General features: G+C 38.8%; 1 protein-coding gene across 1 annotated transcript in view; it reads left to right on the plus strand.

Annotated features, from left to right (window-relative positions):
- Positions 1-8,870: 8,870 nt before the first annotated feature.
- LOC122670039 (monocopper oxidase-like protein SKU5) overlaps positions 8,871-19,254 on the plus strand; it is a 30,739-nt gene continuing 20,355 nt past the window's right edge. Inside the window, exons 1-7 of the mRNA XM_043866982.1 lie at positions 8,871-9,066; positions 10,431-10,540; positions 10,628-10,898; positions 10,977-11,115; positions 13,696-14,062; positions 14,190-14,555; positions 14,652-14,730. Coding sequence (XP_043722917.1) covers positions 8,923-9,066; positions 10,431-10,540; positions 10,628-10,898; positions 10,977-11,115; positions 13,696-14,062; positions 14,190-14,555; positions 14,652-14,730 — 1,476 coding nt within the window. The 5' untranslated portion in view covers positions 8,871-8,922. The remainder of the gene's footprint in view (positions 9,067-10,430; positions 10,541-10,627; positions 10,899-10,976; positions 11,116-13,695; positions 14,063-14,189; positions 14,556-14,651; positions 14,731-19,254) is intronic.

Raw genomic sequence — 19,254 nt, forward strand, 5'->3', positions numbered from 1 at the left:
TTTTTCCCTTATAATGATAAACAACTATTTGATTTGTGACAATGATTTTGCTACAAACTCTATTTATCCATTGATTTCAATATTAACTATCTTCCCTTTCAATTCATTCCTCTTGTTCCGATTACAACATTATAACACATCAAATTAATTTCCCTATTATTGGTTGTTTACTTGTTTGACTTTGGAAGATGATTAAAGTGTTTTTACTAAATCTTTCCTCACTATAGGTTATGAATTTATGATTTTATTATGGTTTAAGCCTGAAAACAAATTGATCTAAACCGAAATTAACCCGATGCCAAAAAATCAAAATAAACCGAAACCGTACGAGACCAAAACTGACTAAAAACCAAACCGTTAATGCTCATCAACCACCATACTTGACCAATGGTTATTTCTCATGGTTGTTCATTTCAACCAGCCTTTGCATTGAATAATCATAACGCAATACAAACAGTTACACATTTAAATGCTCAACATGCGGCTAGCAGTTACATGGCAAGCAGTTTCCTACTTGCAATGAGCTTCCGATAATGAATCATAATAGCCTTCAGTTTCTCAACAACCAAGCAGCACTACAAACACTCAGTTGATGAAACCTACATCTATGTTAATTTTTTTTCAAATCTCTCAAGGTCCATGTTAAGTGCATGTATGTGCGTGGATTATTAGGTTTCGTTCCATAGTGCTAATGTTCCGGGGTTTTTTTTAACTCCACCACCGACCTCAGCTGCCAGTGCCATTAATATTGGTTTCCAACAGGGTGGCTTGGCCGACGGTGCCGTTACAATGATCCCTCATGGTTGTTCCCTTCAACCACTGTTACACATTTAAATACTCAATCTATAGCCAGTGGTTACACCAAATTCTCTGCTACAACAGTTAATGTTCATCAACCTCCACAGTTGACCAGTGGTTACACATACCTTCAATTTCATCAGTTACTGGAATAAGTTACCACAATTTCATTCGTTTCGTGCGCTTAAGGATCATTATGGCCCTCGTCAATCCCTACAAGTTAAGGAGTGGTTACTTTTCCGTTATAGGTCGACAGTATTTTTCTAGTAGCAATGAGCTTCTTCAATCAATAATGAATCATAATATCCTTCAATTTCTCAACAATCAAGCTGCACTAGAAACACTCAGTTGATGAGACCTACATCTATGTTCATTTTTTTAAAATCTCCCAGGGTCCATGTTAAGTGCATGTATGTGCATAGATTATTAGCTTTCGTTCCATAGTGCTAATGTTTCTCGTTTTTTTTTTCTTTTCTTTTTTTTGCAACTCGATTATCGACCTTAGCTGTCAGTGTCGTGAATACTGGTTGCCAATAGGGTGGCTTAGCCGTCGGTGCCGTTACAATGATTCCTCATGGTTTGTTCCCTTCAATTAACTTTTGCATTCAATGGTCATAACCCAATTCAAACGGTTACACATTTAAATGCTCAACATGCGCCCAAAGGTTACACCACATTCTCTGCTAGAATAGCTAATGTTCATCAACCTCCATAGTGACTGTTGCGTGTGAAAACCTCCGGTACTTGGTTCGCCCGTGGATGAACCTGTAAAAACCAAGCAATGAGCGCAAGAGGGCCGGTGTGGCTCCGGCCTAGGACTCTCCGATGCTCAAGTCAGGTCTTCAACGCGACAGCGTAACTGCGTAGTAAAAAGCAAGATGTGGAATAGTGCTCCATACCTGGGTATTTATAGAGTAAGGAGGAGATGAGACGGTTGGGAGAGTCCTAGTATGGTAGGAGTCCTTCTTTCGGAAGGTTCTCTCTCGTAGAGCGGAGTGGAGAGTTATTTTCGGGGTCGGACTCTTATTAAGGTAAGAGTCCATGTAGAGTGTGATTCCGTGTTGGGCTGGGATCGTGGCTCGGTCCTTATCCCGTGATTCTCGGGATGTGCTGACGTGGCCCGGAGATCCCCGGTGGGGTGCTATGAGAGCCTCAATGGAGGAGGGCTCGGCTTACGAGGTCGGCAATGGGGGTCGGCCCAGGAGGAGGTTGGTCTCGGCCATGAGGTCGGCTAGGAGTCTATGGCTGACCCGTATAATCTCGGCCTCAGCCACCGGCCAGCTCGCTCAAACCAGGCTTTGTCAGGTGACTCATCGGATATGGGGTCGGCCCAATTTCCTGCTCGGCCCAACTCGGTTCTCGGACTGAGGTCGGGTCGGCCACGTGGCAGCCTCTGATAGGTGGGGTGTTTTATGCCTCATCAGTGACCAATGGTTACTTACCTTCAATTTCATTCGTTTCATGCACTTAAGGATCGTTATGGGGCTTATCAATCCCTATAAGTTAAGGAGTGGTTACAATTCTGTTACAGGTGGCAAGCAGTTTTTTAATGGGGGGGGGGATTGCATCTTCCCTAGAACGTCAAATGAGATTGATTTCTAGATTTGGTCAATATTTCTAGATTGTTGTATTGCCTGTATATTGTTTTCTTGGTTTCCCTATTGGGTGCTTGTATTTACTTTTTCTCCTTTTAATAAAGTCTATTCACCCATAAAGTTTAAAGTGAACGAAGCAAATAATTCTAGTATTGATCATGTATAAACCAATAAAACCAGCCCAAAATCCTGAGAAGAAAATGAAAATTGAGATAATGGATCATATTCAATCATGCAGAAGCTGAAGTTCAATTACAAAATTGTCCCCATCTTAAAATAATATTGTGCTATCTTGTGGGCGATGAAAAAAAAATAATTTATAAATCTATTGTAACCAGCTTGATTACATACAGATGTTTCCTTTTTAATATTTTATTATAGATAAATATATGGGGAAAAGTATCTGTTCAAGAGCGTGGCCCCAACACTAGTGTAGGGCCACTGGGAGAGTGTGCGGACAAAGGCGGGATTTGTGCCTTTCGTGGGGGTAGGGGCGGTCATTTTGCCCTATCCTATGTCTAGGCATTGGGGCCAGGCTCCCGGACAGGCTCTTTTTCCCCTAAATATATATAAGTATGCTATGACTACCTCACCAACATCAAGTCTAGCTCACTTCACAAGTTTTCTCTACTGATTGTCATGCCGAAGGTGGAAAAATCATGTATTATTTATTCCATCTGTCCTTATATAAAATTTTGCCAAGCACCTTTAGCCAAAAAAAGGTATGATTAGTCATTAATGAGAAATGGAGAAAACCATTATGGGAAATTAATTAACAATAACAATATTAGAAAAAAATCCAATCCAATAGTTGGAGATATTTATTTATTTATTTGGTAAGAATAACTGTAGATATCTAGAGCATGCTAAGACTGAACTCCAATTCAGACACAGAAACCCTGAACCAAACCCAAAACCTGTTCAGACTTTACCAAAAAAGTTACAAGTCACATATATCTGTACTTTCCAAGAATAGGTAAATCTAAATTTTTACCAAAAATGTATAAAATCTACACAAAATCCATCGTGGATATTAATACCATCTTTCTCTTTTGGTCAAAATAATTCTTACAATCATTAGAAATTATATATAGGGCAAGTCACTTGGAACCCCTAGCACAGATAGTCTAATAAGCCTTCTTGGTTATAAGGTGGTAGGTGCCAAATTTGTCCATCTTCACATCTCCCCTCCTTCCCCCAACTCTTGTCTATCTGCTTTTGAATTCCATTATGGTTAATTTGATTTCTAGTTTGTTATATATCCAGTGAATTAATATTCCATTTTGACATTATACAGGTGATCTTAATAGGGTTTAAAAGAGATCAACAATGATGAAGAGCAGCCATCAGAGATCTTTGATGGTTCCAGTGGTTTTGAGTCTCAGTTTTCTGCTTCTATTGTTCATTGGTAACGTATTTAATTTCCTTGAGTTTAGGGTTTGAAAAATCGGATCAAATCGGATTAATCCTGTATGGAAACTAGGGTTTAAGGTTTTTTTAGCTGATTTTTCCAATAATTCTTGCCAATTCTGATCAATCCCGATTCCTGGTTTTTAAACCCGTCTTGGGTTCCTAATGTCTTCGACTCAGTAGGTCATCGAGTTGAGTATGGTTGGTGACTCACTGAGTTGAAAGAAGTACATTACTGATTAAAAGCTAATATATCTTGATCCATGCTTTGGAACTCAAGGCAATCTTAAACCTAATCCATCATTTTCTTTTTATGATTTTACAGAGGTTTCTCATTCATTAGAGATGGTTAGGGACATGGACATTGGAAGAGCAATCACTCCAAAAGAAAATAACACCATTGCTCATAAATTCCTGAGTTCAGCAGGTAAATAAAATTTGGAATGCTTGAGAGTTATTGATACTCTAGTCGTGTTAGATAATGATTACAAAAGCTTCTTCTTTTTTAGTTTGAAAATTTTCTCCTCTATTATTACATTATAAGAGTTGGAAGATAGGGTTTTTTCTTTTTTTTCTTTCTATTTTCCTTTTTCGGTCTTGCTAGCAAATGTGCTTGATACTCTTTCGAATTGAACCTGTATTATAAAAGGTATTTTGGGTACCTAGAAAGCCACACTCATTAATGGTGTTTATTTTATCTAGGATGATATATATTTCCAATATTTTGTGTGTACCACATACATAGTGACGAATTATTGTCACCTTTCTTGGTTACACCAAGGTTATCCCTTTTCTTTTATGTGTACGAATGTGTGTGTTTGAGAGAGAGAGAGAGAGAAAGAGAGATGTTTGGCCTCTAACCACCAAAGTCGATCTCACACCATCCATGGGGTGTAGGCGACTTTGGTGGTTAAATGCCGTTGGAGAGGATCTGAATTCCCCTTCTTCTACTATATACCCATGAGAATGGTTCAAGTTCTTGTATGAGAACCATTCTCGTATGCTCTCAGGCGCATAGATGGAATCCAAGAGAGTGAATCGTAAATTCCATTTGTGCACTTAAGAGCGTACGAGAACCTGATCCAACCTCTGATGTCATACCACCCCTAGCTCCCCTCTTTCCCCTTCTTTTCCTTAATTATAACTGCAAATCATGCATATTTATGTGGGTTGGTGGCCTGGTTATTTTTGAAGTTATTGCCATCTTTGCTACTAATACTAATTAATATTCTCTCTTTCGCTTTGATATTTGATGATGATGACGATGATGATGATGAAGATGATATTCGAGTTTCCGGCGACAAATGCGCAAACAATATAGATATCAGTCAGGGGAATGGAGACCCACTTCCAAATGGTATCCCAACATACATTGTACAGATAACAAATACATGCATCAATTGCTCCGTCTCCGACCTTCATCTTAGCTGCGGAAATTTCGCTTCAGCTCGATTGATTAACCCAAAACTATTCCGACGTATTGCCATCAATGACTGTCTTGTCAACGACGGCAATCCAATTCCACCTGCACAAACACTCGGCTTCAACTATGCAAATACTTTCAAGTATCCTCTCTCTGTTGCCACTGCTACCTGTCACTGATGAAGCAGCTAGCAACACCGCCATGGATCTATGCATGTTTAATTTCATGTTTCTAATAAATTTTCTCCACTTTAAATAAATAAATAAATAAATAAGAAATAAATTCCTTCTATGTTTCATTTATTATTAAATTTTTATTTTTTCATGACACGTGTCACCTATAGAAGTAATGGGGGGACCTGGTTCTATGAAATGATTCAAACCCTCCTGTTTTTGCTGGGCTGAATCCTCCAACTTCCGCCACAGTTAGAGAAGAGCAAAATCGTAAATAGAGAGGGTAATTCCTCAGTACTTCACATTGCCACTCCTCTCCTCACCTCTTTAGGCAACACATATCCAATGGCTAATTGAAGGAAACGGAGAGATCTAGGTCACAAGAAATCATCTGAAAGCTTCAAGCATTGAAGTCAAGGGGGAAAGAGACCAGGACACAAGAAATGAAAAGAAACCCAACAGCATAAGAAGCCACCAAAATGCATGAACAATAAAAATGACCATCTTATAAGGAAAAAGAAAAAAAAAAAATAATATGTTTATTTGGAATGATGGGTGTCAAGCCACATTTTTATGTGGACTGTTGTATTGAAATGGTGTTGACTATGGATAATTTGTTAAAAAGAAGGTGAAGGTTGAAAAATATTCATAGATTGTGTAAAGATGTTCATGGAGATGGGCTTAATATTGTTTATTATTTGTCACTTCTCTATTGAGATTTTTTTGTAAAGGGTTTTTGTTATTAGTTAAATAATCTTTAACCTTATGTTATTGGTCCGAGTTTCCCTCTACCCACGGTGAATGGGATCTCATTCACCGAGGTACAGGAGAGGGCAATAATGGATATCGAGAGGGTATTTTGGAACATACTAAAACCCTAAGAGGGGTATTTTGCTATCCAAGTTTATTCGTGGATTTGTAATCGTTCTTCATCAAAATACGTTGGTTCAAGGTACACATTGGTTCTCTTCTTTTTATTTTATTATATCATGTTCTAGGTACTTGTACGAGATTTGTTTAGGATTTTATAAGAAACCCAAATTTCTGACACAGGCGGTTCTTGATATCTCAGCTGTCGGCTACTTGCAGAATGGTCTCGTGCCACGTGTCGAGTGGTCATTGATGGAGTATTTTTATGCATATCAAGGAGAATAAGGTCAATACTGTATGAGAGAGAGAGAGAGAGAGAGAGAGAGAGAGAGAGGTGCTAGCGTAACCTCCCATTGTGGTTCAGAGGAATGGTTTACCTTTTTCTTAATTACCTATCTCCATAGGGCCACTTCTTCGCAGTTAAACCTCCACATGCAACCATTTATATCCAATAGGGCACTATTCATTTCTTCTAATCTGCTCAACTCCAAACCACTAAACTGTTTTGGCTTACAAACATATTCCCATGCCACGAAGTGAAAACTCAAACTCATGGATGCTCCACATAAAGATAAGAAGGGACTCATTGCAGTTTTTTTTTTAAATATACATTTTTTTTTTTGATAGGTAGGTCCCAAAGAGATTTGAACTCATGTTCTTTAATTAAATTACGCTAAATTTGTTTGGGACATAGGTAGAACTCATCCTCAATAGGGACATACAATATATTAAGACATCATTCTCCAATTGATAAATTCCTCTTCTTCCATCCATGCACCAGCTTTATTTAAATCTTCTATAATTGGTCCTAGAATGATGAGGCCCTACAAGAAGCACCAATAGGAAAAACCCAAATATAGTATTTGGCAGCTTAAGATTGAGCAACACTTCTTCATCACCTTACTACCAAAAAAAAAAAAAAAATTTCTTCATTACCTTTGCCTTAAGCTTTTTGAGGTGATATGTAAAGTGGGAGAGGAGGTTTCTATTTTATTCTTTCGGTAGAGGGTCCCCTTGTGAATTTTGGTGTCAATTGTACCATAGGCAAATCCTCTTTGAGTAATGAAAGTTTTATTTATTTATTTATTTTTGGTAAAAATGAAAGTTTTATCTTACCAAAAGGAAAAAAAGAAAGAGTAATGACAGCTTTATGCATGCATCCACCACACACAGATCGAAAGAGAACATATTAGGGAGTGTACTTGAATTATCTTATTTCTTCAAAGGAAATAGACCTGTTAAGGGTCTGTTTATTTAGAAAAAAAATGTGTATCACACTAGCCAATCCATACCAAAAAATAAAAAACCAAAGGATCCGAGCATGAGAGAATGTGCTTGAGACTTTTCCTTAATTTTTAGTTGTCTATTTGTTGTCAATCATTTTTTCAAAATTTTTTTTTTTTGGTAGAAACGAAATTCAAAGCTTTATCTTATTGCATGATAAATTTTATTTTGTCTGGCAATGTGGCATTTCAAAATCCCATCCCTAACCTATCTAAAATCCCACATAATTGATTACTATTTATGAATAAAATAACTTTACTTAACAAAACCCCACCAACATGTGGGTCCTATCTTCCCAATAATCCTATACCACTTTCTCCTCTAAACAAACGGGCCTCATGGATAATGAGTTGGGCAACACGCACTGCTGCCATCACCTTCCTAAAGATCTGTGTTAGACAACTTAAAACTTTCACCAAGCTCAAGGTCAACAGATCAGGGCACAATTCACATTAAGGACCCTAATTTCATGGGAAATGAATAAGTTCCCTTGGGGAGTGGGGGGAGTGGGGACCTGTTCCATTAATTATGTACAGAATGATTCTTCTTTCAATTGTCTTCAACTCAACCTGATTGGCTGGTAGGGTTGCTTATGAACTGGCTGGCGCTTGTTGGGTCCAAAAGACCTGATTGGTAGGCCCTATTCCCCATTAACGATTAAAATTTAAAACCTTTTCTCAATTTGAACACTCTCTAGTCTCTACTCTCTAGCGGTTTTTTGTGGGCTCTGTACTGTGTAATATTTCTGCTACTCTGTGCTATAAACGTGGTTCTATCTCTTCACCGTCAGAGGAGATTGAAGAATAGGGCCCACAAGATGCAAACTCAGGTACCCAAAACCGTCTTATTCAACTTTCAGGCCATATTCTTCCAATTTCATCCATGTGATGTGAAATTGTGAGTATCTGATACAGTGATAGTGACTCACAGTCTCAGTTTACACACTGGAAGACTAAAAGGTTAAAAACCCTTCGCCGTCTCAGTTTATAGTGGAATCGGATAACAAGGAAACAATCTCTCGGCTAGTGCACAACAGCGGACCTACTCAGTTGGACATTCTCACTATTGTTCGAGATATTAAGTATCTTTCTACTTTCTTTGAGTCTTGTTCCTTTCATCACATTCATAGGAAGATTAACAGTGTGACCGACTCCCTAGCTCGGAGGGCGTTATCCGTATCGTGTCGGACATCTTGGCCTATCTCCACACCATGGCTGTCGGATAATTGTAACTCTGACACTTTGAGCTGCTCACGTTTCAATAAATAGTTGGCTTCTTACTTAAAAAAAACCCTTCGCCGGTTCAAGTGTCTCAGTGGGTTCTGTTGTCTATTTTGTTTCTCCTTCTAGTCTCAGCTCACAGAGATCCGATGCATTTTCATCTGGGTATCTTTTGTTTCTGCTTCTTTTTCCTTCTCTGTTTATCCTCTTTCGTTTTTGCCGAAGACCCATTTATATTCTACGATTGGACAGTCTCATACATCACTGCTTCTCCCCTTGGTGTCAAGCAAGAGGTTTGTTTCCTGTTGTTTCTCTTTCTTCTACTCATTTCCTTTATTTCCAGTTGAGATCTTCTCATTGTGAGGAAGAAACCTGTGAAAGATATGTATAACTCGTATGTGACTGTTATTCATGGAAAATATAACCCAGTTCTGTGGCCAAGATATCTGGTTTAGTGTCTATTTATTGAGAAACTGAGAAAATGCAGGGAAGGAAGGATGTATTTAAAGTGGAAACCCAATAGAGTAGTAGATATGCTCACTATTAGCTTGCATAGTTAAAATATGTGAGTATTTTCATATTATAGTGCTAGGCTTCAAGCTCATCTTGGCCTGCTAGCTGACTACTCACTACCTAGCTTACCTACTTGGAAAAAAGAAGAAAAGGAACCAATTAGGATGGACGGGTTTGAACAAAAAGTGCAAGAGATAGTCTAGTAAGAGTGTACAGTGGGGTTTTTTTTAGTTTTTTCTGATGTCATTGCGAGTGCGGCTAGTTTTAAGTAACTAGAGGTAATCACTTCTGTGTGTTCAACTAAGCAAAATTGTTGGGAATCAGGTTTTGTAAGAGTGATTTGCTTACTGAGGTTGAAGGAATTTGGTTCTCATTATTAATTTACGAAAGATAGCATTGGTTTACGGTTCTAGGTAGGCTTTGCACCCCACTCCACCCCCCCCCCCACACACACACAAAAAAAAAAAAAAAAAGCAAAGAGAAGAAATTGTCCTAGGAAATTATGGCGTAGATTTGGCAACGTGAAGTACAAGCCTAATGCAATTGTCCAGGGCATAGGAGCTAAGGACCTCCAGGATGACGAACTGTAAGCTGGGCTGCACTTGTGGCACAGCACTTTGTATTGTTCCAGTGCATTTCAATTCTACATACAAACATGTAATTGTTCTATATTTTCTCAAGTCAAGCTTAGTCTACTCAAATCCTTGGTTAGGGTTTTTATGCCAAAAACTAAAAAAGCTTTTGATAGGTATTGTAACCTCTGCTGCAGATTTATGGAAAGGTTAAGTATTATGTTAAGAACTTCTGCCTTGTGGATTAGTCCTTGTTTTTGAGGCTTCAACTCTCTCTATATACATTTAGGTTCCCCTCCCCCCACCCCCCCCCCCAAAAAAAAAAAAAAAAAAAAAAAAAAATCCTGGATGTGAAGGTGCCTATAATTTATTATGATTAGGAAACTTTGCAATATTAGCTAGTAGGTTGTAAATATATGAACTTGTCATCTTTGGTATCTCCTTAGCCAGTTGAACTATCTAATTATTTAAGAACTCCATAGTTACATGGTTGTTTTTCTTTGATCCTTTTATTTCCATTTTTAATTAGTGAAATATTTGACTGCTGATGTAATTTGGGTTGCAATTTTCAGGTAATTGGAATTAATGGATATTTTCCTGGACCAATTCTCAATGCAACAACTAACTGGAACGTTGTTGTGAATGTCAAGAATCAGTTAGATGAGCCATTACTTCTCACTTGGTAAGTAGGTTGTTTCCTCTATAATGATGGTCTTGGCAGATGTTAAAGTTGGTGATGTTATTTATGATTTATGATGATTTGATGTAGGAATGGCATACAACAAAGGAAAAACTCTTGGCAGGATGGTGTGTCAGGGACTAATTGTCCTATTCCTGTTGGCTGGAATTGGACATATCAATTTCAGGCTAAAGATCAGATAGGGAGTTTCTTTTATTTCCCTTCCCTAAATTTTCAGAGAGCTGCTGGTGGTTATGGAGGAATCATCATTAACAACAGGGCAGTCATCGCAGTGCCCTTCGGGACACCAGATGGTGATATTACAATCTTTATCAGTGATTGGTATACCAAGAGTCATAAGGTTTGTCTTGTTTTGACTTCTTATATTATTTGGGGTGAATGCTGGCTACTAAAATTAACCAGTTCAATGAAACATCAGGAATTGAGGAAGAATGTTGGAGATGGTATTGACCTTGGAGTGCCTGATGGTGTCCTCATTAATGGATTTGGTCCCTATCGCTACAATGAGTCACTTGTTCCTGATGGTATTTCTTTCCAGATCATAAACGTTGAACCAGGTTTGTAGCACTTGGTTATAAGAGTATATCATGTTATCACATTAGTTCCGTCTCAAATCCTATGTTGCAGAAGTCTCGGAATTTCTCTGATTTTAAATTAATGATGTCATTTTATTTTAAAAAGGAGGAAGAAAGAAGAAAAAGAAAAAAATAAACAAATTACGAAGAGGCTCTAATTTAGTTCAAGGGTTGTAGAAAAATTCTTGAAACAAGAGCTATAATTATACTAGGATCTATGTAGAATCAATAGGAAAGAGCAGTGATAAATATTGGATGGAACAAAACTAGAAGAAGGAAAATGGCCAAATCTAACAATCTGAAAATTGAACCAGAACAGGGATTGCACCTGGTGTAGAATCAAGAGAAATAAGAGATGAGAAGAAGAAGAATTGTAGAAGAGAAGAAGATAAGATCACACCTAATAAAAGCAGATCAGAAGAAGAAGGAAGGAAGGAAATCAGGTCTGGGATACAAATCCCATATTCACAACTCAATAACACCAAAACTCTCAAAAAACCCAAATTTCTTTACTTCAAACATCCTTAATTGATGGGGGTGTATAAAATATATAAAAACCTTCTAAAATTTGTAAATTGACTCATAAAAGGACTTCTAATCAGTTGCACACACTCAATAAAGTAAATACACCAAAAATAGAACTCTAAAAAGCAATTAAGTATCCTAATCTAACTCAAACACTTAACTACAAATCCCATACACTAACTTCACCCCCACTTTATGGGATTATAAATTAGTCCCATTATAATGAAACCCAAAAAATAAACGGCCCAACCAATAATATAACTACCCCAAAGCCAATTTCATCCCATTGGACTGCCAAAAGCACCTTTTGGGGCTCCCTAGTTTGTTCATAAGCCTCCACATGGGATTGATGTCAATGCAACTGCATCAATTCCCCTAGTGTTAGAAAAAACTCGTCCTCGAGTTTTGTAGAAAAGGAGAAATAACAACACTTAAGAGAGCACTTGTAGCTCTTTATTTGCAACTCGAACAAAATTCAGAATATGAATCTTCGTTATTGCATTTGTGTTTTGAAAATTGTGACGAATAACAAAATTAATAGGAGGAATGTTCACAACATTAGTGACTTCCTCCTTGTCATCCATTATCACATCTTGTTGCACCTGAACAATTGGGTTGTATCCTTCTAACGAACAACAAACTTTTCTTCTTCTGTTGCCATAACTTGCTATTTTTCTCAAGCGATGTAGGAATTTCATGGACATCAAGCCTTTTGTAGGGACAGTTTCTTTTGGCTTTGAGGATTCTTCATCAAACAGTCCTTGAAGAAATAACATCCGTAATATGTGAGAAGGCTTTAGGTTAACTATATACTTTCGCCCTTCCAATTCCTGTGGACTAACTTTAATGATACATTTGGAAGAATCAAACACCTCACAACAATCTCCAACTAAGTATTGAGAATTTGAAAATTTGATGATGACACAACCTTCAAATTTAATGATGATTTCATTTGTCTTAGATAACAACTTCACCACGGACGTTGCCCTTCATTTATGAATAAATTAATAAAACAGTAGTTCTTCTATTGGGCAAGCAAACTCTAATATTGAAATAAAGCTGTATCCATGGCCAGGTGAGGCTCTGATACCAATTAATACAGTTCAGGGTTTTAGAAAAATTTTTAAAGCAAGAACTACAATTATACCAGAATCTATGTAGAATCAATAGGAAAGAGCAGGGCAAATAGTGGATGAAATAAAACTAGAATAAGGAAGATGATCAAATCTAACAATCTGAAAATTGAACCAGAAGCAGGGATTCCACCTAGTGTGGAATCAAGAGAAATAAGAAGTAAGAAGAAGAAGAATAGTAGAAGAGAAGAGGGTAAGATCACACCTGATAAAAGCAGATCAGAAGAATAAGGAAGGTAGGAAATCATGTCTGGGATACAAATCTCGTATGCACTGCTCAACAACACTATAACTCCCGAAAATACTCAAATTTTTTTACTCAAAACATCCTTAATTGATGGGGGTGTGTTACATATATAAAGATCTGAAATTCCTAAATTGATTCATAAAAGGACTTTCGAATACTCACACATACTCAATAAGGTAATTAAACTCAAAACAAAACTCTTAAAAGCTATTGAATATCTTAATCTAACTCAAACATTTAATTTAACTACTAATAACCATATAATAATTTCACCTTCATTTTTTGGGCTTATAAATTAGTCCTCTTACAATGTAACCCAAAAAATAAAAAATAAAAAACCCAATCTATGATATAACTACCCAAAGGGAGAGAACTTGTGTCTTTCTAGAAACTCGAAGTTCTTTATTATTTTCTGCACAAAATTTTCTGAAAAGATTCATGATACTTTTCACAAGGTTCAATATGTGGGCATGTGTGTGTGTACTCTGTATATTCCTTTTCCCTCTCCCTTTTCAAAAGTTTCTGAATCCACCCGAGGAGAAAATTTTGTTACGTTTTACAAGTGTGACTTTGTTTTAGTATTTGAAAGGGCTCCATGTTTGTGCTGTCCACATCTTTTCAGATTGCATTTAGTTTTTCTCCTTGATACTGAAACAGGAAAAACATACCGATTCCGTATACACAATGTTGGCATCTCAACCAGCTTGAATTTCAGAATCCAAAATCACAATCTACTTCTTGTGGAGACAGAAGGATCCTATACAGTTCAACAGAACTACTCAAACATGGATATTCATGTGGGTCAGTCATATTCATTCTTAGTCACAATGGATCAAAATGCTAGCAGCGATTATTACATTGTTGCGAGTCCTCGGTTTTTTAGCTCATCTGCTTCCTGGGATAGAGTCACTGGTGTTGCCATCTTGCATTACTCCAATTCTCAGGGTCCTGCTTCAGGTCCTCTTCCAGACCCACCAAATGAGTATGACACATATTTTTCTATGAACCAAGCGAGGTCCATCAGGTGGTATATTATTTCAAAACTTTATTTCTGTCATCTTCTTTACTTTACTTGAAGTAACCTAGTGGTTTTTCTCTTGAATCTGGCATTTTATGTCTCTCCACTCTGATGTTGGTGCTCTGATCTTCAGAATGAATGTCTCTGCTGGTGCTGCTCGTCCTAACCCCCAGGGATCTTTTAAATATGGTCAGATTACTGTCACTGATGTATATGTGCTGCTTAACAGACCAGCTGAACTCATAGATGGGAAGTGGCGCGCTACCCTGAATGGTATTTCATATTTTGCACCTGAAACTCCCCTAAGGCTTGCCCAACAATATAATGTTCCTGGAGTTTACAAGCTTGACTTCCCAAATAGAATGATGAACAGACCTGCAAAGGTTGACACATCGGTAATTAATGGTACTTACAAAGGTTTTATGGAAATAATACTCCAAAACAATGATACTACTGTTCAAAGTTACCACATGGACGGATATGCATTTTTTGTTGTGGGGTAAGTACTACGGTTTGACATTCTTATATCTTTATTCCTCCCATCTGCCAATTGGGAAGTAGCAACTGACTGCTTCTGACTTTTATCTGATTGTAGTATGGATTATGGAGTGTGGACAGAGAACAGCAGAAATGTTTATAACAAATGGGATGGAGTTGCTCGCTGCACTACACAGGTATATAACTCTCCTAAAATCTTTACTCCTTAGGTTCCCTAATATACCAACTGCATATGTCTGCTAGTACCATCTTAAACTCCCCTGTCTAGCTTCTACTGCAGGTGTTAGTGGTGAGGTTTGGCTTGTGCTTAGCCCTGGTAAAGTTTAACTACTGAATCCTACTCCACCTGCATATTAATTGGGTTGAAAATCATATCCTAATTCAAGGAAAAGACGTGGTTGGGGCTAGGTTGGTGGGTTATATAATGAAATTCTGTTTGGAGCAGTTGATCGCTGAGGGGAAGAGCTGCAGGTGTTAACATGGGATTTTATTTTTAATCCACCTTTAGTCGGAGCCAATTCGGATCTGATAGTTGTTATTGTTTGTCCAGTTAATAATTGAAAGAATATGGATATAGCATGATTCAATCTGGTTAAGTTTATATTTGCTTTTTGTCAGACAGTATTACCCCTTAAAAGTACTTTCAGTTTATGTAGGTGGACCTTTTTCTTGGGGGGGGGGTGTAAAGGCGTATCGGTGCCCGGTGGATTTGAGTTAAGCAATATTTATCACTTTTTATAGGGATACAAATTATTTAATAAAAAATTCCAGTTGATTGGATATCTGGATTTGGATACAATATTTGATTAATCCATGAATTTGAATATGAATCCTTAAAGGTAGGATCTAACAGATAGCTAACTGCTTATGGATAAGCGATTAAAACAGAGTGAATATGGATCAAGATAAATCCACTCCATATTCATTTTGTTCACAAACCTGGTAAGATTAAATACTCGAATGGATTGGATACAGAGCCAAGTGCTAAAGAATTCTGAAGTAGTAGTGAAAAAACTGTTGTAATATGGGTATAAGGGTAGATTTGTCCCTAGGGGCATAACTGTACTTGTACTCATTCTATTCTATTATAAATAAAGCATGGCTGCTGTTATTCGAGATACAAGCCATTATTCCCCAAAAATCATCATGGTATCAGAGCAAGGATCCACCTTGAAATCCAAACCCTAATACCACTGTGGAGCTGCCACAACCCTAGCACTGTCCTCCACCCTCACCTCCCTTTCTGTCATTTCTCTTTCTCTAGGCCCCTCTTCTCATCGGGCCGAACTGTCTCTATTGCCCTCGGTGGTATTTTTTTTCCATCGAGGGCCCTTTTGTCTCTTTTGTGCTCTTTGGCTTGGATCTATATGGCCTGAGAGCCCTTGTTCATGGAGATTTGATTGTTGCGAAGATCGGTTGCTTCCATTACTGAGGCATGCACTGCAGATAATTTTTTCTTTTTGTTTGTGATTCATCTGGGATCAACAGTCATGTCAGGCGTTACCACTGCAGCAACTGGAACAGATGGAGTGAGTCGTGGGAATTATGGCGATTTTCGTTCATTCCCTGTTAGCTCTATCAAGTTGTATTGGAGCAATTATGGAAATTTTCCTTCATCTCCTATTCTCTATCGTATTGTTCTCCCTTCTCTCTTCCCTCCTTCTTTTTCTTCCTTGATCCTGGTATTCTAGATCAAGTTTTGTCACATATATATGTGTTCTGATTCAAATCTTTCGTCTGTTCACTCTATCAAAAGTAAATTTTTGAATGGCAGAACAGAATTTGTGTAGCTGAACCCAAGTTATTGGGCTAGGTTGAGTTGGGTATTTTTGAGAACCGTGAGATTAATATCTTTAGCATCTTACATTAGGTTTAATTAGGATTTTTCTTTATTTGCCTTTTTATCTTTTTACCCCGGGTTGTAATCTCATTATAAATAAAGAGGACCTCTGTCATTAGTGACAACTGACAAGTCACATCATTCCTAAAATCTCTGATTCTGAACTTGGTATTAGAGCCCAAAACCCTTGAAAGTTTTTCTCGTTCTTCATGTTCTTCTCCATCACCACCGCTGCCACTGTCCGTTGGGGGCCACCACCTCCTCATCTAGCATGGTAGACAAAACTTGAACCATGCCATACTAGCCTTCTCCTTCCTGCACCTCTCTCACCGCGCATTCTTCCACTTTCTCCAATGAACCGGATTCACTGCCACAACCCTGCCTCAGGTGGCCTCACCTGCGCCGTCCGCTGTGACCCACCTTTTTTGGTTGCTGCGCCTTGTTCGCTCCACTATGTCTCCTTCCGCTGCGACTCTCCTCGGTTGCTGCGACTGCTCTGCGAGCTGCAACCCCTTGGTTGCCCTCGTTACTGCCGCCGCGACCCCGTGGTTGCCGTGCCTTCTTCCACCATGATCCCTCTTGGTCGCTGCCCCTCTCTGTCGCGACCCTCCTTGGTTGCCGTGCCTTCTTCCGCCACGACCCACCTCTTGATCGCTACGCCTCTCCGCCAGCTCCTCTTGCCGGTGCCGCCGCAACCCTCCTTGGTTGCTGTGCCTCACCGTTGACCTCTCCCGTGGTCGGTGTTGCCGCCTCTTGTTGGTGTTAACGATTTCCTTATTTGTTATTGCCTTTGAGTTTTCTTCTTCTTGGTTATCATGGGTGATGACAATACGAGTACTACTTCTTTAAGTGCACCCTCTGGCACACTTGAGGGGCACCCTTATGGTCGATCAAGTACCACTAGGCATCACACTCTCCAACCTGGCCCCATAAAATTGAATGGTCAGAATTATCTTTCCTAGTCCCAAGCATGTCTTCTCACACTCTGAGGACACAACTACTCTGGCCTTATTACAGGAGAAACTCTCAAACCAACGGATCCCACTACAGCTTCCGCATGGTCTTCTAATGATGCGTTGGTTATGTCCTTCCTACTAATTCTATGGAGCCCTCTATCAGTCCCGCTTTGTTCTATTCAATTTTGCCAAGGATCTATGGGATGCAGTTCGCCAGACTTACTCACAAGCAGGGAATTACGCCCAGATTTATTAGATATGTCGACAGGTTCGCAACACTACTCAAAAAGAGTTATCTCTCACTACTTATTATTCGGCCCTGACCATCCTCTGGCAACAATTAGATTTTTATCATCCCGTTCCCATGGTTCACCCTGAAGATGTTAGCACATTTCAAAGGAGAGGGAGATGGAATGTGTATATGATTTCTTGACTGGTTTGAATCCTGAATATGATCAGGTCCTGGTTCAGATACTAGGGCGTGATTCATTCCCTACTCTTCTTCAGACATATAGTCTTGTTCAATTTGAGGAACATCGTCGGACTGTTATGATGCCCCCTGCTACTCCCGTAAGGTCGGCCTTGCTTACTACTCCACCTGCGCCTCTCACTATGGACACTTCCAAGGCTCCTTCCTCTGTACGGAAACTCATGAAGTGTGACTACTGTGGTCGCCCTCATCATACACGGGAAACTTGCTGGAAACTTCATGGACGCCCTAAGAATGGACGCAATCCCAAACCAAGCAGCACTCGTTCCTAGGCGCACCTCTTTGATGCAACTGATAGTTCCCTTGCTACTTCTACACTGGCACCTTTCTCTCCGGATCAGATGGCTGCAATTCAAAATTTGGTGACACAGCTGACTACTTTTAGTTCTTCTTCTATCTCCAATCTTGCCTAGTCAGATAATTTCCATGTTGGTTCTTTCAGTCCCTTATGGTTAATTGACTCTGGTGCTATTGATCACATGACTAATAACTCAGAGATCTTCTGTACCTATTTTCCTTGCTCTGGCCGAGACAAGGTATGTGTTGCCAATGGGTCTATGTCTTCCATTTCTGGTAAAGGTTTAGTCCCCTGCTCTTCCCATCTCTCTCTTACATCTGTTTTACATGTCTGAAAATTATGTGCAAATTTGTTGTCCATTTATCGTTTAACCAGTGAAATGAATCGTTCAGTTCACTTCTTTTCCACTCATTAGATGTTTTAGGATCTGGTGATGGGCGCAACGATTGGGTATGGTCGGGTCCGTGATGGTCTCTACTACTTGGAATCCAGACCAACAATACCTCTCCCTTCTTCAGCTCACACTCTCCGTTTTGATAGCGTATTAACCAAGCTTCATCACTCGCATCGCTGTTTGGGACACCCCTCTTTTCATATTTTACGTTCTGTGTTTCCTGGTCACACTTCAGCTCACACTCCTTGTTCTGATAGAGTATTAACCAAGCTTCATCACTGGCATCGCCGTTTGGGACACCCCTCTTTTCATATTTTACGTTCTGTGTTTTCTGGTTTAGTTAGAATTTATGGTTTAGAATAGCACCGTTGTAATGTGTGTGAATTTGCAAAGCATACACGAGACTCTTATCCTAATAGTTGTCAAGGCGGCGAGGCGACCTAAGAGCTTAGGTGGCAAGGCACCCGCCTAGGAGGCACCCAAGTGTTATTTTTATTTCCCCTCTTTTCTAACATTATTTATTATGCTACAATATGTACCTTATATCATCAAAACTCAACATTAAGCCACATTAAGTCATAAAAAATTAATATTAAGCAACATCAAGTCATAAAAAATCAACATTAAGTCACATTAAGTAATCAAAAATCAATATTAAGCCACATAAAGTCATCAAAAATCAACATAGAATTAGAAGACAATAGAACTGAAGAACAAGCTAT

Source organism: Telopea speciosissima, chromosome 7 (genome assembly GCF_018873765.1).
Source record: "Telopea speciosissima isolate NSW1024214 ecotype Mountain lineage chromosome 7, Tspe_v1, whole genome shotgun sequence".
NCBI lineage: Eukaryota > Viridiplantae > Streptophyta > Magnoliopsida > Proteales > Proteaceae > Telopea > Telopea speciosissima.